This window comes from Sorex araneus, chromosome 4 (genome assembly GCF_027595985.1).
Source record: "Sorex araneus isolate mSorAra2 chromosome 4, mSorAra2.pri, whole genome shotgun sequence".
Lineage (NCBI taxonomy): Eukaryota > Metazoa > Chordata > Mammalia > Eulipotyphla > Soricidae > Sorex > Sorex araneus.
In genome coordinates this window covers 221185481-221202018 of record NC_073305.1, presented here as the reverse complement: position 1 = coordinate 221202018, position 16538 = coordinate 221185481, and the positions used below count along the sequence as shown (strand labels likewise).

The 16538-nt window shown below is 51.4% G+C and overlaps 1 protein-coding gene across 3 annotated transcripts in view; it reads right to left on the bottom strand.

Annotated features, from left to right (window-relative positions):
- The window catches only part of CREBBP (CREB binding protein), a 109016-nt gene extending 92853 nt beyond the window's left edge, over positions 1 to 16163 (bottom strand). For 2 of the 3 annotated variants that reach the window (XM_055137269.1, XM_055137270.1), the window contains exon 1: positions 16016 to 16155. In XM_055137269.1, coding sequence (XP_054993244.1) covers positions 16016 to 16100 — 85 coding nt within the window. In that variant the 5' untranslated portion in view covers positions 16101 to 16155. Of the gene's footprint in view, positions 1 to 16015 lie in introns of all 3 variants that reach the window. The other variant, XM_055137271.1, reaches the window with a different exon arrangement.
- Between the last annotated feature and the right edge of the window lie 375 nt (positions 16164 to 16538).

Below are 16538 nucleotides of genomic sequence, written 5' to 3'. Positions count from 1 at the left end.
GACTGAAGAGGCACCAAATGATGAAGAAGGGAAGTATTCACTACCTAAGCTGTAGTTTAAGAAAAATAACCAAAACAACGCAGTGTTGTTGATGCTGGGTGCAGTGTGCCTCTTTGAAAGGTTTTAAAAATTCACCATGTGCCAGTTCTTGGAGGTTAATTTGATCAAAATAAAAATGCATATCAGGGGCCAGAGCGACAGTACCACACCCAGCAGTACTCAGGGGTTACTCCTGACTCTGCACTCAGAAACCACTCCTGGTGGGCTCAGGGGACCAAGTGGAATGCCAGAGATCAAACCTGGGTGGGCTACGTAACAGGACAAGTGCCTCCCCACTGTACACTGCTCCAGCCCCAAGTGTTTATCATTCTTAACAACGCCACACGCGGCCCAAGGAAACAGAGAGGGCTGGGCTACTCATCAAAGCCCCGTTCGGGAACACGACTGGGAATCAGCTACCACACCACCAGTGGGGAGCAGAGCAGACTCATCAGGCACGCGGCGAGAGTGGAGTCCAGCAGCTACAAAGAGACAGTGCGGGACACACCCCTGCCAGGGACCCTGACAATGTGCGCGGTCTGCCACCTCAGCAAGAAGGTGGCAAGGGGTCCAGGGGGGGTGTGCAGGAAGAAAGGTAAGGCCTGGCGGAGACGCTGGAGCGCTCGGGCCGCCTGCTGGGCCTACGGCCGGCGAGCGCTGGAGCGCACCACAACCTTGTTTTAATTTCTGAACCCATTTAAGTGTCTGAAGAAAATGTTGTGCTTTTTTAAAAAATTTTTTGGGTTTACAGGTGACACTGGTGATTGTCTGGGGTTACTTCCACCTCCCTACTCTGGGATCATCCAGTCCCAAGGATCAAGCTTGGGGCTCCAGCTGCAAAGTGGCCTTTCAGAATGAAGCCTCTGTGGTGTCCCAGCCCAGGTGATGAGCTCCAGCCTCAGTGGCGTCCGATACCTGAGATGCTTCCAGATGCCCCTGTTCCCAGTGGGAGTCAATAATTTGAGAAAGAAATCTGAAGTGGTCCAATATTGGCTTAGAATAGTTGTAGGGGGGCATCGAGAGAGCACTTGGGGAGGGCGCTTGCCTGGGCTCAATCCCCAGCATCCTATACAGTCCTGAGCACACAAAGCGTGATCTCTCAGCTCAAAGGCAGGAGTGAGCCCTGAGCATGGCCAGTTATGACCCCAAAACCCCCAAAAAAGAGAAAAAAAAATTTAACCAGTACTCTAATGAATTTTTTAAAGTAGTTTTCTAAATACTGAATGACAATCTACATATAATGTACCCAACGCACTGCTAAGAAAAATAAACGCTGCTAGCCACTGAGAAGCAGGGACCATTTCAAAACGGGTAAAGAAACAGCTTTGCTGTCAGGGTTTGTAGCTTCCTGATAACAGTTAGGAATCCTCGACTGAAAGGATTCGTTAAAACCTTCAAGTGTGAAAGGAAGTGCTTGGAGGTTACACCAAGACACTCATTTTGTGTGTGGGGTAGGTTTGGGGGGGTGAAGTCTGGGCCAAACCCAGCAGTGCTCAAGGCTTGCCCCTGGGTCTGCGCTTAAGAATCACTTTTGGTGGGCTCGGGGGACCACAAGCACTGCCAAGAACCAAACCCCAGTGGGCCCTGTGCCAGGCTAGTGCCCTCCCCGCTGTACCATCACTCCAGCACCAACGCTTTTCCCCACTGATTTATTTTGGGTCCTCCCAGCAGTGCTCCACCAGGGGTGCAGAGGATCGAACCCAAGGTCTATGCATGCCAAGCATGGACTCCAGCTCCTTGCTCTATCTCCCTGGCCCAGAGTCTCATATCCTTATCTCTGGATGGCACCTCTCAGTGAATTTATACTTTATGCTAATAATATCTTGCTAGGTCAAAGGGTTTTGCAACAGGAAATAATAACCAGAACTCCACTTCTTGCCATTTAACAGTCCTCAAACCACAAATAAGATAATATACTTTGGATTTGATTTATTTTTTAACGAGTTTTTCTTTATAAAAATAACATGCTTTGAAGCATTCAAAAGAATGAAAAAAAAAGCCCCCCTCCCCCCAGAGCCCCCCACCATGCCTGGTCTCCCACAACCACGCTGAACAGTCTGCAGAGCAATTCAACAGGAAATCTGTGCCAGGAGTGATCCCTGAGCACAGAGCCAGAAGCAAGCTCTGAACACTGCTGGATGTGGCCCAAAACCAAAAAATTGTAATTAAAAAAAAAATGGGGAGGAGGGGTGGTTCTGGAGAGACAGTAGGGCATGCAGGGCGATTGCCTTCCAGGAGGCTGAGCCAGGTTCCATTCCCAGTACCTTCACCACCAGAAGTAATTCCAGAGTACAAAGCCGGGAGTAACTCCTGAGTATTATCAGGTGTGGCCCACAACCACCCCCTCCCCCAAAAAAGAAAAGATCTGGGGCCAGAGCAGGCAGGGCACTCCTGTGCACACAGTGACTCCCAGCACCACACAAATGACCACCCACACCAGCTCGCCAGGAGGAAGCCCTTAGGCACAGCTGTTTGTGGCCCCAAAACCAAATAAATTAACAAAAATAATAGTAGAGGGGCTGGAGCAATAGCACAGCGGGTAGGGTGTTTGCCTTGCACGCGGTTGACCTAGGTTTGATTCCCAGCACCCCTTATGGTCCCCTGAGCACTGCCAGGAGTAATTCCTGAGCGCAGAGCCAGGAGTAACCCCTGAGCATAGCCGGGTGTGACCCCAAAAGGAAAAAAATAATAATAGTAGAGCAATAATAAAGCAGCTAGGATGCTTGCCTTGCACACCCAATAGGTTCTCCAGAGTTTGCTAGGAGTGATTTCTAAGCGCAGAACCAAGAGCAAGCCCTGAGCACAGTTGAGTGTACCCTCCGACACCGGTATAAAAAACATTCTTTTTTATTTTTTCCAGAAACTGGGACCTATAAACAGAACTCTGGTATAAAATAATTGCACATCATGCAACCTGATAACGGTAACAAAATCCTGAGACAACATGAAAGTAATTTTTTGCTTTTTTTTTAGGCCACCACCTAGCAATGTCCAGGGGTTCCTCCTAACTGTACTGAGAAATTACTCCCGGCAGTGCTCAGGGGACCACATAGGATGCCGAGTACCTAACCCAGGTCAGCCCCTGGAAAGCAAGTGCCCTCCCTGCTGTGCCAAGCCCGCTGTTTGGAATGGAGCCTGCTCTCCGACCTGAGCACTGTCCCTGGTGTGACACACAAATGCGTGGGAACGGGAGTATAGAGGAGGCGATGGAGGAGGCAGCGCCCAGTGACATGTCCACAGCACGCCTGAACACAGGAACACAGACATGCCAGCTTTCTCTGGGGAGGGGGCTGCTTCCTGAATATTCCTTTCCACTTTGTGGAATTTTGAGCCCTATAAACATTATGAGAGTATCCCGCCCATGCGGCAGAGCCTGGCAAGCTCCCCGTGGCGTATTCGTATCCCAAAAACAGTAACAACAAAGTCTCACAATGGAGAAGTTATTGGTGTCCACTCGAGCAAATCGATGAGCAATGGGATGACTGATACAGTGATACAGTGATAAACATTACCAATTCAAGGGGTTTGCTTTTTTCTTTTTTCTTTTTGGGCCACACTGGCCGTGCTCAGTGGTACTCCCGACTGTGCTCTGGGGACTGAGCAGTGCAGGGATCAGACCCCACGTCGGTTACATGCAAACGCAAGCACCTTAAACCCAAATCTCTCTGATCTGAGATTTTCTTTTTTCAAAGACGCTTCCATTTGTAGGAGTTTCCTAATGTCTTCTAAGAACATTAAGCCTGATTCTTAAACTGCTTCTCGTGGGCTCTTCTCCTCTCCTAGCAGGCAGGCGTCAACTCTGCCCGCAGAGATAAACTTGGATTCAAATTACAAAATGACCCAAACCATAGCTTTTAAACTGTGGGCTACAACCCCATGTAGCAACTTTATTTTGCATTTTTGAGTGGCACACCCAGCGGTGTTCAGGGATCACTCCTGGAGGACCCTATGGGGTGCCAGGGATCGAACCCAGGTCAGCCATGTACAAAGCAAGTGCCCTACCCACTATCTCTCCACACCTCACCCTCATCTGGTAATTTTAAAATTTCTGTTTAAAAATAAACTTATTCATGATTCATTGTAGGAAACTGTTTTACCTCTAAACCTACTTTATATGACCATGTACTCCAGGCACATAAAATTTCTCAAACAAAAAGGGGTCAAAGTGACAAAAGTTTAAGCCCCAACAGAAACTTCTGCAGGACAAATCAGTAGCTTTCTGCACTGTGCTCCGCTGGGCGGTCTGTTTCCAAGTCCTCAAGGGTGAGCTGGCTTCCCTGGCCGGCCTCACCTCGCAATGAGCCCCGCCTCTTTCCTCTGGAAGTGGCTGCCCACCGGGCCCGAAGCTCCTTCCACACAGCACTGACCTCGGGGACAGAGCTACCACCGTGAGCAGGGGTCACCTAGCAGTGCCCGCCACGCAACAAGCATTTACCTCAAGTTCAGAAGAATCCCATAAGAGCAGTCGGGCTAACACGACACGAAGGCCACCCAGCACCTGGATTCTGAAGCGCACCCACAGGGCCGCACACTCCCCGGCTCTGCAGCTCTGGGCACCTGGGGTAGTGCCCCCGCCACCTCATGTCCATCCTCAGGCTTGATCCTGAGGTCACGTCCCCAGGACTCCTCAGAAGGGATCCTGTCCTACACACACGGACTCCCGCTGCCTCTGTGAAGAGACACTGGCCCATGGCGCTCCCACTAGCTCCCCGGGGCCGGCCACACTGCTAATATTTTCTAAAGAACCAATAATCCAGAACTGAAAGCCAGGAAGCATTGACAGTGCTCTCCATCTTTAACAGATGGTTTCTTTAAAAGCACTTTGTCCTGGGGCTGGAGCAACGGTACAGCGGGTAGGTGATTGCCTTGCTCGTACCAGACCCGGGTTCAATCCCCAGCATCCCATATGGTCCCCAGAGCACCACCAGAAGTAACCCCTGAACATCACCACCAGTGTGTCTCAAAAACAAAAAACAAGAAAGCAACTCTGGGGACTGGAGCAATAGCACAGCGGGGAGGGCGTTTGCCTTGTACGCGGCCAACCTGGGTTCGATTCCCAGCATCCCATATGGTCCCCTGAGCACCACCAGGAGTAATCCTGAGTGCATGAGCCAGGAGTAACCCCTGTGCATCGCTGGGTGTGACCCCAAAAAGGAAAAGAAAAAAAAAGAAAGCAACTCTGTCCCTAGGTCATAAAATCTTGAAGAAAAATGCTAGACAAAGGGTGAGTGATATTCTCAGGCTCATGCTGGCCAAGTTCAGTCATCACAAGTCACATTAATTAAAACTTAAAGGTGGTACAGTGAGGTCTACACATAGAAGCTTACACTCAGATGGATCCCTCAAAGGTATACGTATCAGTACAAACCAATGGCACTGTTGCAGTGTCGAACTGTCTTGATCGATTTGTTCAAGCGGGCACCAGTAATGTTTCCACTGTGAGACTTGTTACTGTTTTTGGCATATCGAATACACCACGGATAGCTTGCCAGGCTCTGCATGCGGAACCAATGGCAAGCAAATTTTATTTTATTTTATTTGGTTTTTTTTTTTGGGGGGGGGTCACACCCAGCAATGCTCAGGGGTTATTCCTGGCTTTGCACTGAGGAATTACTCCTGGCGGTGCTTGGGGGACCATATGGGATGCTGGGAATCGAACCCAGGTCGGCCGCGTGCAAGGCAAACGCCCTACCTGCTGTGCTATCGCTCCGGCCCCGCAAGTATATTTTAATAAAAATAAAATCTTACAGCTGGTTCTTGAGTCAGATCTATAACATTTTAAGTACTCGATAATCACAAGTGATAAATGGCCCAGTACCGGGCAGTGCAGGCACAGGACACTCAACCATCACACAGAGTCCGACTAGACAGTGGAGAGTTAAATCAGTGGTGCTTCAAAGTCCAAATCCACTCTTACTCTTGGAAAGAAATCAAATTTTCTTAATTTTTCAAAGAGCATGGAGCGGAGGAAGTGGTGCAACGACAGAACACTTGCCTTGCATTTGTTCAGTCTCTGGCATCACACACACAAAAAAGGCAGTTTTTATGACTTTCCAAGACTGAGAAAGTCACTATTGCAAACGTATCTCCCAACAATCCAAATCATTCTCTCAGTGATCTCAGCAAGATTTAATTCTGCCCAAGTTGTGTTCTTCCAAAAAAATCAATTACAACACTAGCAAAGGCACAACCAAGCCAAAAAATATTATCAATACTACATGCACTTTTGCTATTTTGGTAAAATTATTTACTAAAATCTTTAAGTGAGAGTTAATGTAAAAATGGCAACAAATTAGAGGGGGAAATCTCTATGTCACCAGACAATTTTTACTAGCATAAAATAAATTCCACCTCTAAAATACTTAGAAGAATGGAAAAATACTAAACTATTGAAATAACTTCCTATTATACATACGATTTGTCTGAAGACAGCGAGAGCTGAATCCCTTTTAAGACCAGTAGCTGAACCAAAGTGGAAAATAAGTTTCACTGAAATTTCAACTAAATAACAAAGTTAGAATAGTAATCCCATTGCTATTTTCTTCATAACTTTTTTCCTACAAAAGATTTCTTAGGGGCCAGACTGAAGCACAGCGGGTAGGGAGTTTGCCTAGCACACGGCCGGCCTGGGTTCGATTTCCAGCACCCCATATGGTCCACCTGTAGTTCCTGAGTGCAGAACTAGGAGTAATCCCTGAGCATCACTGGTGTGACCCCCCACCCAAAAAATGAATTTCTTAGATATAATCAACACACATCAATATAGTTCCACATGAACAACATAATGATTTGGTATCTGTATAGGCTGAGGAAAGCCCACACAGTAAATCTAGTTATCACTTATAATCATATGTAGTTTCAAAAAGCTTTTTTCTTTTGATGAGAACTTTTAAAGTCTCTTTATTCTCTTGGCATCTTTCAAATACACAATACATTCTTAACAATAGTCACATTCTATACTTTTGCATCCTCGTGGCCTTTTTTTTAATAGCTGAAAGCTCACATCTTTTCATTCCCTTACTCTTTTGGTCCTCAGCCCCCCAACAATCACATCTGTTCTCTGTCCAGTTCAGTTTGTTGCCCTCTTAGGGTTTTTAAGATCCTGAAGTTACTTAGAGCATAACGCCCTCAGGGCCTGTGCATGTTACTGCAAATGACATGATTTTTTCATTGGACAAGTAATGTTTCAACACAACACAACACCAGATACACACACACACACACACACACACACACAGATCCACTCATCTGTCAAAAGACACAAGCTGTTTTCGGATCTCTAATATCATTACACTATTACAACAGCGTAAATGTCGCTGCAGTGAATGCTGGACTGCACACGTGTTTCTCTGGGGAGTACTTTAATTTTCTTCAGACAGACGCAGAAGTGGACGCTCTGGGCCCTACGGAACTCTATGCCCAGCTGTTTGTGGACACCTCTAGCTTCCCACTTGGCGGGACCAGGTCACACCTCTGCAGCACGCACAAACGTTGTCTTTTCCCCACATCCTCACCCACACTTACTCTCATCTTTTTTGACAACAGATATTCTAACAGGTGTGAAGAGGTGAGAAAGACTATTTTTATAATTTCTCCACACTCACTTCCTTTTTTCTCCAAGTCCTAATTAAGTCACTGCTCTAAAAAAAAAATCTAAATTAAAAAAAAAAAAAACTAGACAAAGTTTCACTTAGATGTTTTCCAGTAAAGAGCAGTCTTTAACGTCAAACATCGAGTGAAGTGTCTTCTGCTGGTCCTAGACTACCCGCACCAGCGCCGACGCAGAACGGGGAGCGCGCACCTTCCCACTCGCTCAGGGGGACCTTCGCCGGCTGCGTCTGGGCCAGACCTCTCGGGCGCCACAGCGACCACCAGTGTTCTCCAACACAATCCCACAACAAACAGAGCAGACCCCTCCTGCTCAGGACCCGGAAGGGAACTCAGAAGCTCCGCACTCAGAGTCCCTTTCGGAGATGGAACAGGACAGTCACCCGCGAAGCGCAGATGTAAACTCACTGGTTCGAGTCACAGACCTGAAGAGCCGGGATGTCCACCCGGAGCCACGGCCAGGGCACCATCCTGAGTGCCACAATGCCAACCTCCTAGTATAAAAAGCTCTGACATTTCCGTCAACTCTGAGTCATGATTAGAGGCTCTTCTACTTTTTGCTTTTTTTTTTTTTTTTTTTTGGGTCACACCCGGCGATGCACAGGGGTCACTCCTGGCTCATGCACTCAGGAATCACCCCTGGCGGTGCTCAGGGGACCATATGGGATGCTGGGATTCGAACCCGGGTCGGCCGCGTGCAAGGCAAACGCCCTACCCGCTGTGCTATCACTCCAGCCCCGAGGCTCTTCTACTTTTAATCAGGTGACAAATAGTAAAAATATTTTAATCCAAAGGAATTGGGTCAAGCTTTTATACTCCATAACTGTCAAAGCAAGCCCTAATAATTTGATTTCTATAGTTCTTGAGTATCATTTGGTTTGTAATCAAATACCAAAGTCCACTTTATATAAGCACCGCACAACTCACTATCTACAATCTATCATTTTTTAAGAACTTATTTTTCTTGCTGTTTTCTGGGTATTCTAACTATAGTGTTTAAATATGTACAAACAGGTGAATTTTGAGAGAAAACTTCAAAATACTTTTGGGACAGTGAAAAGGGGAACTTTTGAATTAGGGGGGAAATTTAATATGCCCACTGAGGCAGGCAGAGAATCGCCAGGTGTGGCCCCAGGGTCTCTGAGCTACGGAGCACACCCCCACCCCCACCTTGACATACAGCAATAGCATAAAGTTCCAGTCAACAGTCGCTGCAGCCCAGAAACCCATACTGTACAAGGGAAGGCACAGGTGCATGAAGAGATTTTTGCCATAGTAAATAAGACACCTACTAATAGGAAAGTCAGACTTAGCAAACTTTTCTCACCATTTTGCTACTCTTAGCAATGTTTCAACTGAACACATTTCTGATTAATGGAAGTGAAACACAGGGAGATATCAGAAGATATGGTTGTATTCAAGTCTTTCCAAGGGTAAGGTTAGAGAGGGAGAAGAATTCGACTTTTAGAGGTAAAACTGAAAATTATCTTGCTTCCCAAATTCAGAACCAAAAAATACTTAAGAGACAAATTTTCTTTTTCCTTTTTTATGCAGGGGTGAGGGGGCAAATCAAGCTGTGCTCAGGACTTATTCCTGGCTCAGAGATCACCCGTGGTGGGTTCAAGGGGCCATACCCAAAGCAAGCAAGCATCTCACCAGCTGGACTCTCTCTGGCCCTGACAGGCAGATTTTCAAAGACAAGTCACTAGCCATGTCTAAGAAACTGAAATAGAAAACAGCTCCTTTGCTTACTTTTGGGTCTTTTCTGCATCTGAAGTGCTCTCCCCAAATCTGAGTGATTCATGACCACGGCACAGCTCAGAGGATGGCTAGCTCCGCCCCCTGCCCCCCCCCAGCAGGCCCTGGCCTCAGGGTGCGCACTCTGCTATGAGGGACCTTCACAAAGCAGCTCAGGGCTGAATGAGAAGAGCAGGTGGCCCCCACCCCCGCCCATCAATGCTGAAGCTGCAGGCCACCACAGGCCAGCGAGGGACGGTGTCTGGGGGGAAACGTGCCACCCGGCAAAGGCTTCCAAGCAGACTGAGGGGGACACTGGACATATAGGCTAAAACCAGGAGTTTTAGGAGCTCACAGGAGAGACCTCAGATGTGAGCCACGGTCTTACCCACACAACACAGCTGCTGAGAGTGGTTCAAATCCTTTCCCCGTAACAGGAAGGCCAGCAGACCAGCGTGCCCGCTCAGCTGCCGCAAGCGGGAGGGCCCACCACACACTCCGGCCTGCCCTTGGCCAAGGCCCATCACCTGCCCCGAGGCGCCCTACACACGCAAGCCCCAACATGGACACCAGCATGGGCTTCTGCACACAGGAGCACAAGCGTGCGAAGCCCCCTCAGACTGGTCTCTTCACTCGTCTGGCACATGAGTGCACGTGTGTTCCTGCTCTTTTCCCAAGGTTAACCTCTTTTCTTGTCAATCCAGCTCTCAGCACCTAAAGACACCGCTGGAGCGATAGCACATCGGGGAGGGCGTCTGCCTTGCACGCGGCCAACCCGCGTTCGATTCCCAGCATCCCATAGGGCCCCCCAGCACCGCCAGGAGTAATTCCTGAGTGCAAAGCCAGGAGTTACCCCTGTGCACTGTCGGGTGTGACCCAAAGAGAAAAAAAAAAGCAAAACAAAAAGCCAGAAACAAAAAAATTAGTAAAAGCTTCCAGAAAACTGACACCACTTAACATTTTGTAATTTTACAATTTCCTTGCCACCGTGTTCATGTTTTCAAAATACCATTGAAAATGGAAGCAAAAATCGATAGTATTGATGTCAGCTCTTGGCTGGGCAGTCTTTACACCACGGCCCCGCGCTCTCCACACTCAGTCACTGGCTCCCGGGGCGGTGGCAAACAGGCACGCAGGAAGCCAGGGTGGCAGGGCACCGAGCCTCTGCTCCACATTCCGTCCTCCCCTTACAATCACCCTCCAAGGAGGCGGCGCTTATTATCTCTGTTTTACAGTAGAGGAAACTGAGGCACAGAGAGCTGACAGAACTTCACCAACAAGGAGAGAGGGAAAAGAATGTGTAGCCTGGCTCCAGAGTCAGCCTACTTACTACCCCAGCACACGCACACACAGAGCCCAGGAGAGGTACGAGGGTCTGTCTCCATGGAATTCGGGAGCAAAAAGAACACAGTCAATAAAGTGAAATAAAAGTTACATCTCAGGGCTAGAGTGATAGCACAGCAGGGAGGGCGTTTGTCCTTGCATGCGGCAGATCCAGGTTCGATTCCCAGCTTCCCATAGGGTCCCCCGAGCACCACCAGGAGTAATTCCTGAGTGCCTGAACCAGGTGTAACCCCTGTGCATGGACGGGTATGATCCAAAAAAAACAAAACAAAACAAAAAGTTACATCTCATTAAGAAAAGAAGGAGAGAGGCAGGATTGCGGCTAGAGCACCCGGGCACCCTCTGGCCGGGCAGGGAGAGAGCCAAAGGCGCGGCGCGGGTCAGGCTTCTCAGGCCACTGCAGAGGAAAACGCCGTGGGGCTCACTGGGGCCACAGAAAGTCAAATAACGTGCAAAGGCAAGACAATCGCCTTTGCTGACTGGCTCTGAAAAGTTCGCAGGCCCTGAGTGAAACAGCAAGTCAGCCTGCAGAGGAAGGAAAGGGAGACGGGCTCCGTGAGCGCGCTCGGAAGCGCCGTCCTGCAGCCCCGCTGCTCTGGGCTTCAGCAGCTCAGGAAACTTGGAGGCATCTTTTCAGAGACGCCCAGACCAGAGTAACTGTGGCGGCTGGATGTGCCCGAATGGGGCTCAGAGCACAGGTCGCCATGACACAGTGATGCCTGCCGTACATGACTGAGGGCGCGACGCCCTGGCTGCTGGTTTGGGTACGAGAGCTTGAGAAGCCTTCTGGCCCCTAGCTGCACACACCTGTGCTGCACTGTCCAGGGCAGCTTTGACACTACGATGTCACCAGGGAGCTGCAGCAGGGGCCACGGCGCTCACCAAGCTGAACACACATATTCTGGCCCTTCACAGCCGGCAGACCCCACTCTGCATGCCAAGAGCTTCGGGAGTATGCAAGGCTCACGACCTCCACGACACAAAGGCTCAGGAAGGCCCTAGAAGGGCTCTCTGCCATTGCCAGTCACATCTGTGCACAAAACTCTGAGCAACCCTTGGCATGCCCTCGCGCTCCCTGGGAAGTACTCCAAGCGCTGGCCTGGGAGAGCAATCGACAAGCTGGGAACAGGAGCACCCGGGACGGCGCGAAGCACAGGGGAGAGGGAGAAGAAGCGGGTCTCCTGGCCACGGGGGCCTCCAGACGAGACCGGCTTCAAGGAAGCTTTGCGAATCCCAAGCCACCCACAGTAAGGCTCCCGCATCTTAACAAGGACATACATCCTCTGAGAAAAGTCACCGGAAACGATTTTGTTTCCAAACACCGGAAGTAAAGACACGAAGTCTGCACTTCAACAGCACCAAGTGACCAGACTCTCACAAACTACGACAGCACGTTCTAGAAGCGGTACCAAAATTCTAACATACACTTTGGCCCGGAAGATTTAGCCTCTGTCCCTACGTCACTATTCATTTATGTTTGAGAATTAGAGAATTCCTCTGATCTCCAAGAGTCTCTACCTCTAAGTGCAGGAAGGCACCCTGCGCAGGACGCACGCCTGCAGCCAGCAACCCAGGAGCTTCAAACAGAGTCACCCCCCTCAGGCTACTGAAGTTCCTCCTTTCTAACAAGTAAAGCAGGCAAATGCATGAAAAGCCCTAGTCCCAGAAAGCTCGACAAAAACTCCTACTTAGCCAAAAGCTAAACTGAAACTTACTGATCAATTACCCACTGCAATAAATGGGAAGATGGGGCCAGGGAAGGTCCCTGCCCAGTGACCCTGGAGGAACAAACCTGTCTCAACTCCACCCTACCCCCCAACTCCGCCCCTCCGTTGTTTGGGGCTCCATTGCTCAAGCTGTTTTGGGCAGACCACCTTTGCACACCTGCCTTCTCACCCACCGCCCAGCATCCTGGCGGCTCCAAGGGAGAAAGGGCACAGCACAGACACACAGACCGCCGCCTCCCCAGAAAGGGTGGTTTGGCGGTGACTACAGCTGCCCTCAGCTTCCCTCACACATGAATGCCGCCTGCATGCGGAGGGATTCATGCTATCAACTGCTCGGGGACACACACACGGCCATGACGAAATATACCTGTGGCAACTTCGGAGGCGGTCTTCAAAACTTGTCTAAATAGGCGATCTGCTGTAATCTTGAACTTCAAAGAGCTCAAGCCTCACACTACCCCTCTCCACAGGAGTCTGCTGCCTGCCTGGCTATGTCTTCCTCTCCACTGTAAAATCAGAATTCCCACGGTCAGAAGGCACTACTATGCTGTTTTAATTTGGGCATATTAAAGTTTCCAAAACACACAACTAACTACACCAGTGAACCCAAAGTCCTGCTCCACTTAAGGAGTGCCACGAGGGTCGGTCGGAACGAAAGGCCAGGTGGGGCATTGCCTTGCCTGCCGCCAACACGGTTCCGTCCTCAGCATCCCATGTGGTCCCCTGAGCAGTGATCCCTGAGCACTGCCAGGTGTGGTCAAGAAAAAGGCGTGCCAAGAGGTGCATCATAAGCAAAAGCGAGTGGTTATGATTAAGGCTTTAGGGACCAGCAAGAAAATGCCGAATGTTTGCTGGCACCATCACACTCTGCCACTGCAGCACCCGCTTTTAGCTGGGACGGGTGCAAGTACAGCTCCCTTCCTCCGGCCAGCGCGCTGCTGCACCCGAGGCGGCCACCTCTCCACCCTCCAGCCAGGCTGCCAGACCCACAGGGGCTCCCGTGGTGGACGAACAGCCCAACGTCAGCTCTCTTTGTCAGCCTGCTGCCAGGTCCCTGAGAGGGCCGGCTAAGACACACCAAGGCTCCCTGTGAGTCCCCACAGACGTGCACTGGGGCCTCTGCCACCCCTTCTCCCTCCCCTGCTCACCTTCACCTCTTCCCTGGCATGAAGCCCTCCTTCCTCATAGGCTAACACATGGTGAGGGAACACCTGCCTACCAGCGGCCTCAAAACACACCCCTTCATAAAACAAGGCTCAGATGTTAATGAATTTATTCAGTTCTCTCCCCACTTTCCATTCTATCCAAGAGCCTTCATTCCTTTGGTTAATACGAATCCTGTAGGCCCTTTCTGCTTGCTACCCTTCTGATCCCTGCCTTACACGAGTTACAGGAACCGAGGTTGCACCTTGTTTAGTGGGCTTGACCATGATCCCTTCTTTATCATCCCCTCCAACACACACACACACACACACACACACACACACACACACACGCACACACGCACGCAAATAGATCCGTTCAAGGAGAGGTGATGTGACCGATGAATAGGTAACCAAGGCCATAAACTTAAATATGGTAGTAAATTTCATTATTTTCTTTTTTCCTCTCCTTAGATTCTATGCCACCCCTGGTGGTGCTCAGGGGCTGACTCCTGGCTCAGCACTCAGGGTCCACTCCCGAAGGGGTGTGACGGACCATGTGGTGCCAGGGAGGGGACAGGGATCGGCTGTGCATGCAAGGCATGCACCTTACCATCCCATTCTGTCTCTAAATTTTATTCCTTGATTTTTTTTTAAATCAGAGCTACTTTAAGACCGAGTTTTGTTCTACACTTGGAACGGTAAAAACCCCATACCTCACAAGGATAGAAAAACCCTGAAAAAGAAGGGTAAAAACGTGGTCCAGAGTGAGAAATCCTCCTGAGAACTCTGCCGTGATTAGGAGCGAAGCTAGTGATAAGTACCTGACCCCTGGAAAAGAGAACTACTCAAAACGGCCAGCACCCGAGGGCTCCATTTGGGAAGAGCAGCATGTATATAGCAGGAAAAGCTTTTTGTTAAACCTTGTGTTACCCATTTGTCCCTCTATATAAAACAAAAGCTACAATAACGCCATTCACCGAGAAACCCTGGCAAAGCCATTCAGAAAGTTACCGATTTCAGAGGACAAGCGTCCACTGATTTGACCACTCTACCGTTTATATTACTCAAGACTTCTCATTCAAACGTGGCAAGATGAAGCAAAGGAGATCTGTTCTTCAGTAAAAGGGCATTTAAATCGTGGCTGTTTCCACTTTTCTTGTCACCAATAAAGTTATTTTACAAAACCAGCATTTAACAACTTTATCAGTTCAAGAAGAGGATCAGCGGTGAGTTGTATACGCCACAAGTCTCAGTAAGTCCTACAATTTAACAACTTCTACTCTAACCAGACACAAGAACCTCCCGATGACTATTTTTTAAAAAATCATTTCCCAGGCTCTGGGATGTAAGTCAAGGCGCAGAGTACATGCCTCTCATGTGTGAAGCCTGGGTCGCATGTACCGCAAAGCATGTCCCAGCCCACCCCCAGCCCCGCTGCTGGGTGTGGTCCTGGGGTGGGAGTGGGGGAGGTCCCAACATTTATTAAAGTCAACTCCTCTCACTTCGACATTAAATAATATTCCAGAGATCACTACATTATTAAAACTGAAGCTACAAGTTCTGTGTTGTTCCAGGAGCACAAATGGGCTTTTGACCACGAGCAGAAATATGCCAGTGGTCAGCCCCTGGAGCAGCGGCACAGCTGCCTGCCTGCAGTCGAAGGCACCGCTACAGCGATGTAATTCAATTTGGGCCCATTCATTATAAACTGATTTTCAGATGCTGCTACTCCAAGCGCGGACTGGAGAAATGCGAGCTCTGCCGGGGCCCGGAGCGTCCGCGGCGGCCCCACGCGCCTTCCCGATGCCCAGGCCGGCTTCAAAGAGGAAATACAACTAGTTCCTGGCGCTGCGCGAGCCGGCCGGGAACTCCGCGCGAGCGAGCGGGCCGAGAATTAAAGACACTTCCCTTGGGCAACTGATCTGAGTCGGTAGTTTTCAGGGAGGCTGTGCCATGGGGGGGGAGGGCGGGGGGAGAATAGTTTAAAAAAAAAAAAGAAGAAGAAGAATAGCTTAGTTCGTTTCCTGCCTAACATAACACCGTTCTCGGGAAAACAAGAGAAAAGAAACCCTCCCTCCTCCGTCCTGTTACCGGGTCCCGCGCGGCGTCTCGGGCCCGGCCGGGCAGCGGCCCCGCCGGCACGCGCCGTCCCAACTCCCCGCTCCGGCCCGGCCCGGCCGGGAGGCGCGCGCGGCGCGGCGACTCCGGGGCCCGCTCGCCGCCGGCTCGGGCCGCGCGACCCGCCGCGCCCGCCGCGGCCCCGGGGCGGCGTTCGTCCGAGGGACGCGGGCCAAGAAACTTCCAAGTTCCAACTCCGGGGCCGGCGGCCGCCCGCGCCGCCCCCCGCCGCCCCCCGCCGCCCCGCCGCCCCGCGCCCCGCGCCCGGCCCCTGACAGCCGCGCCCGCGCCCCTCACCTGTGCTGTCATTCGCCGAGAAGCCGGGCGAGCTGAGCTTGGCCCGCTTGGGGTTGGGCGGGCCGTCCAGCAAGTTCTCGGCCATCTTCGCCGGCGGGCGGGCGGGCGGCGCCGCGGGCGCGGGCGGCGGGGGGCGGCGGGGCCCGGCGGCCGGCGGCGAGGCCGGAGGCGCGGGCGCGAGGCGCGGGGCCGCGAGCGCCGACGAGGGAGGGCGCGGGCCGGGTGGGGGAGGCGGCGGCCCAATCTCAGCCACAGCAACAGCGCCCCGCAGCGCTCACCGGCCGCCCCCGGCCGCCGCCGCCGCCGCCGCCGCCGCCGCCGCCGGCCGCGGCCCCCTCATCCCCTGCCCGCCTCCCGACCGACGCTCCGCGGCGGGGGCGCCCCGGCGGCCCGGCCGCCCCCCGGGCCCGGCTGGCGAGCGACGGCGCCGGGCCGGGCGGCTCAGGCGGCGCCCGGGAACATGGTGCCGCCGCCGCCGCCGCCGCCTCGCTCCCCCCCCCCCCCCGCGCCCCACTTAATGAAT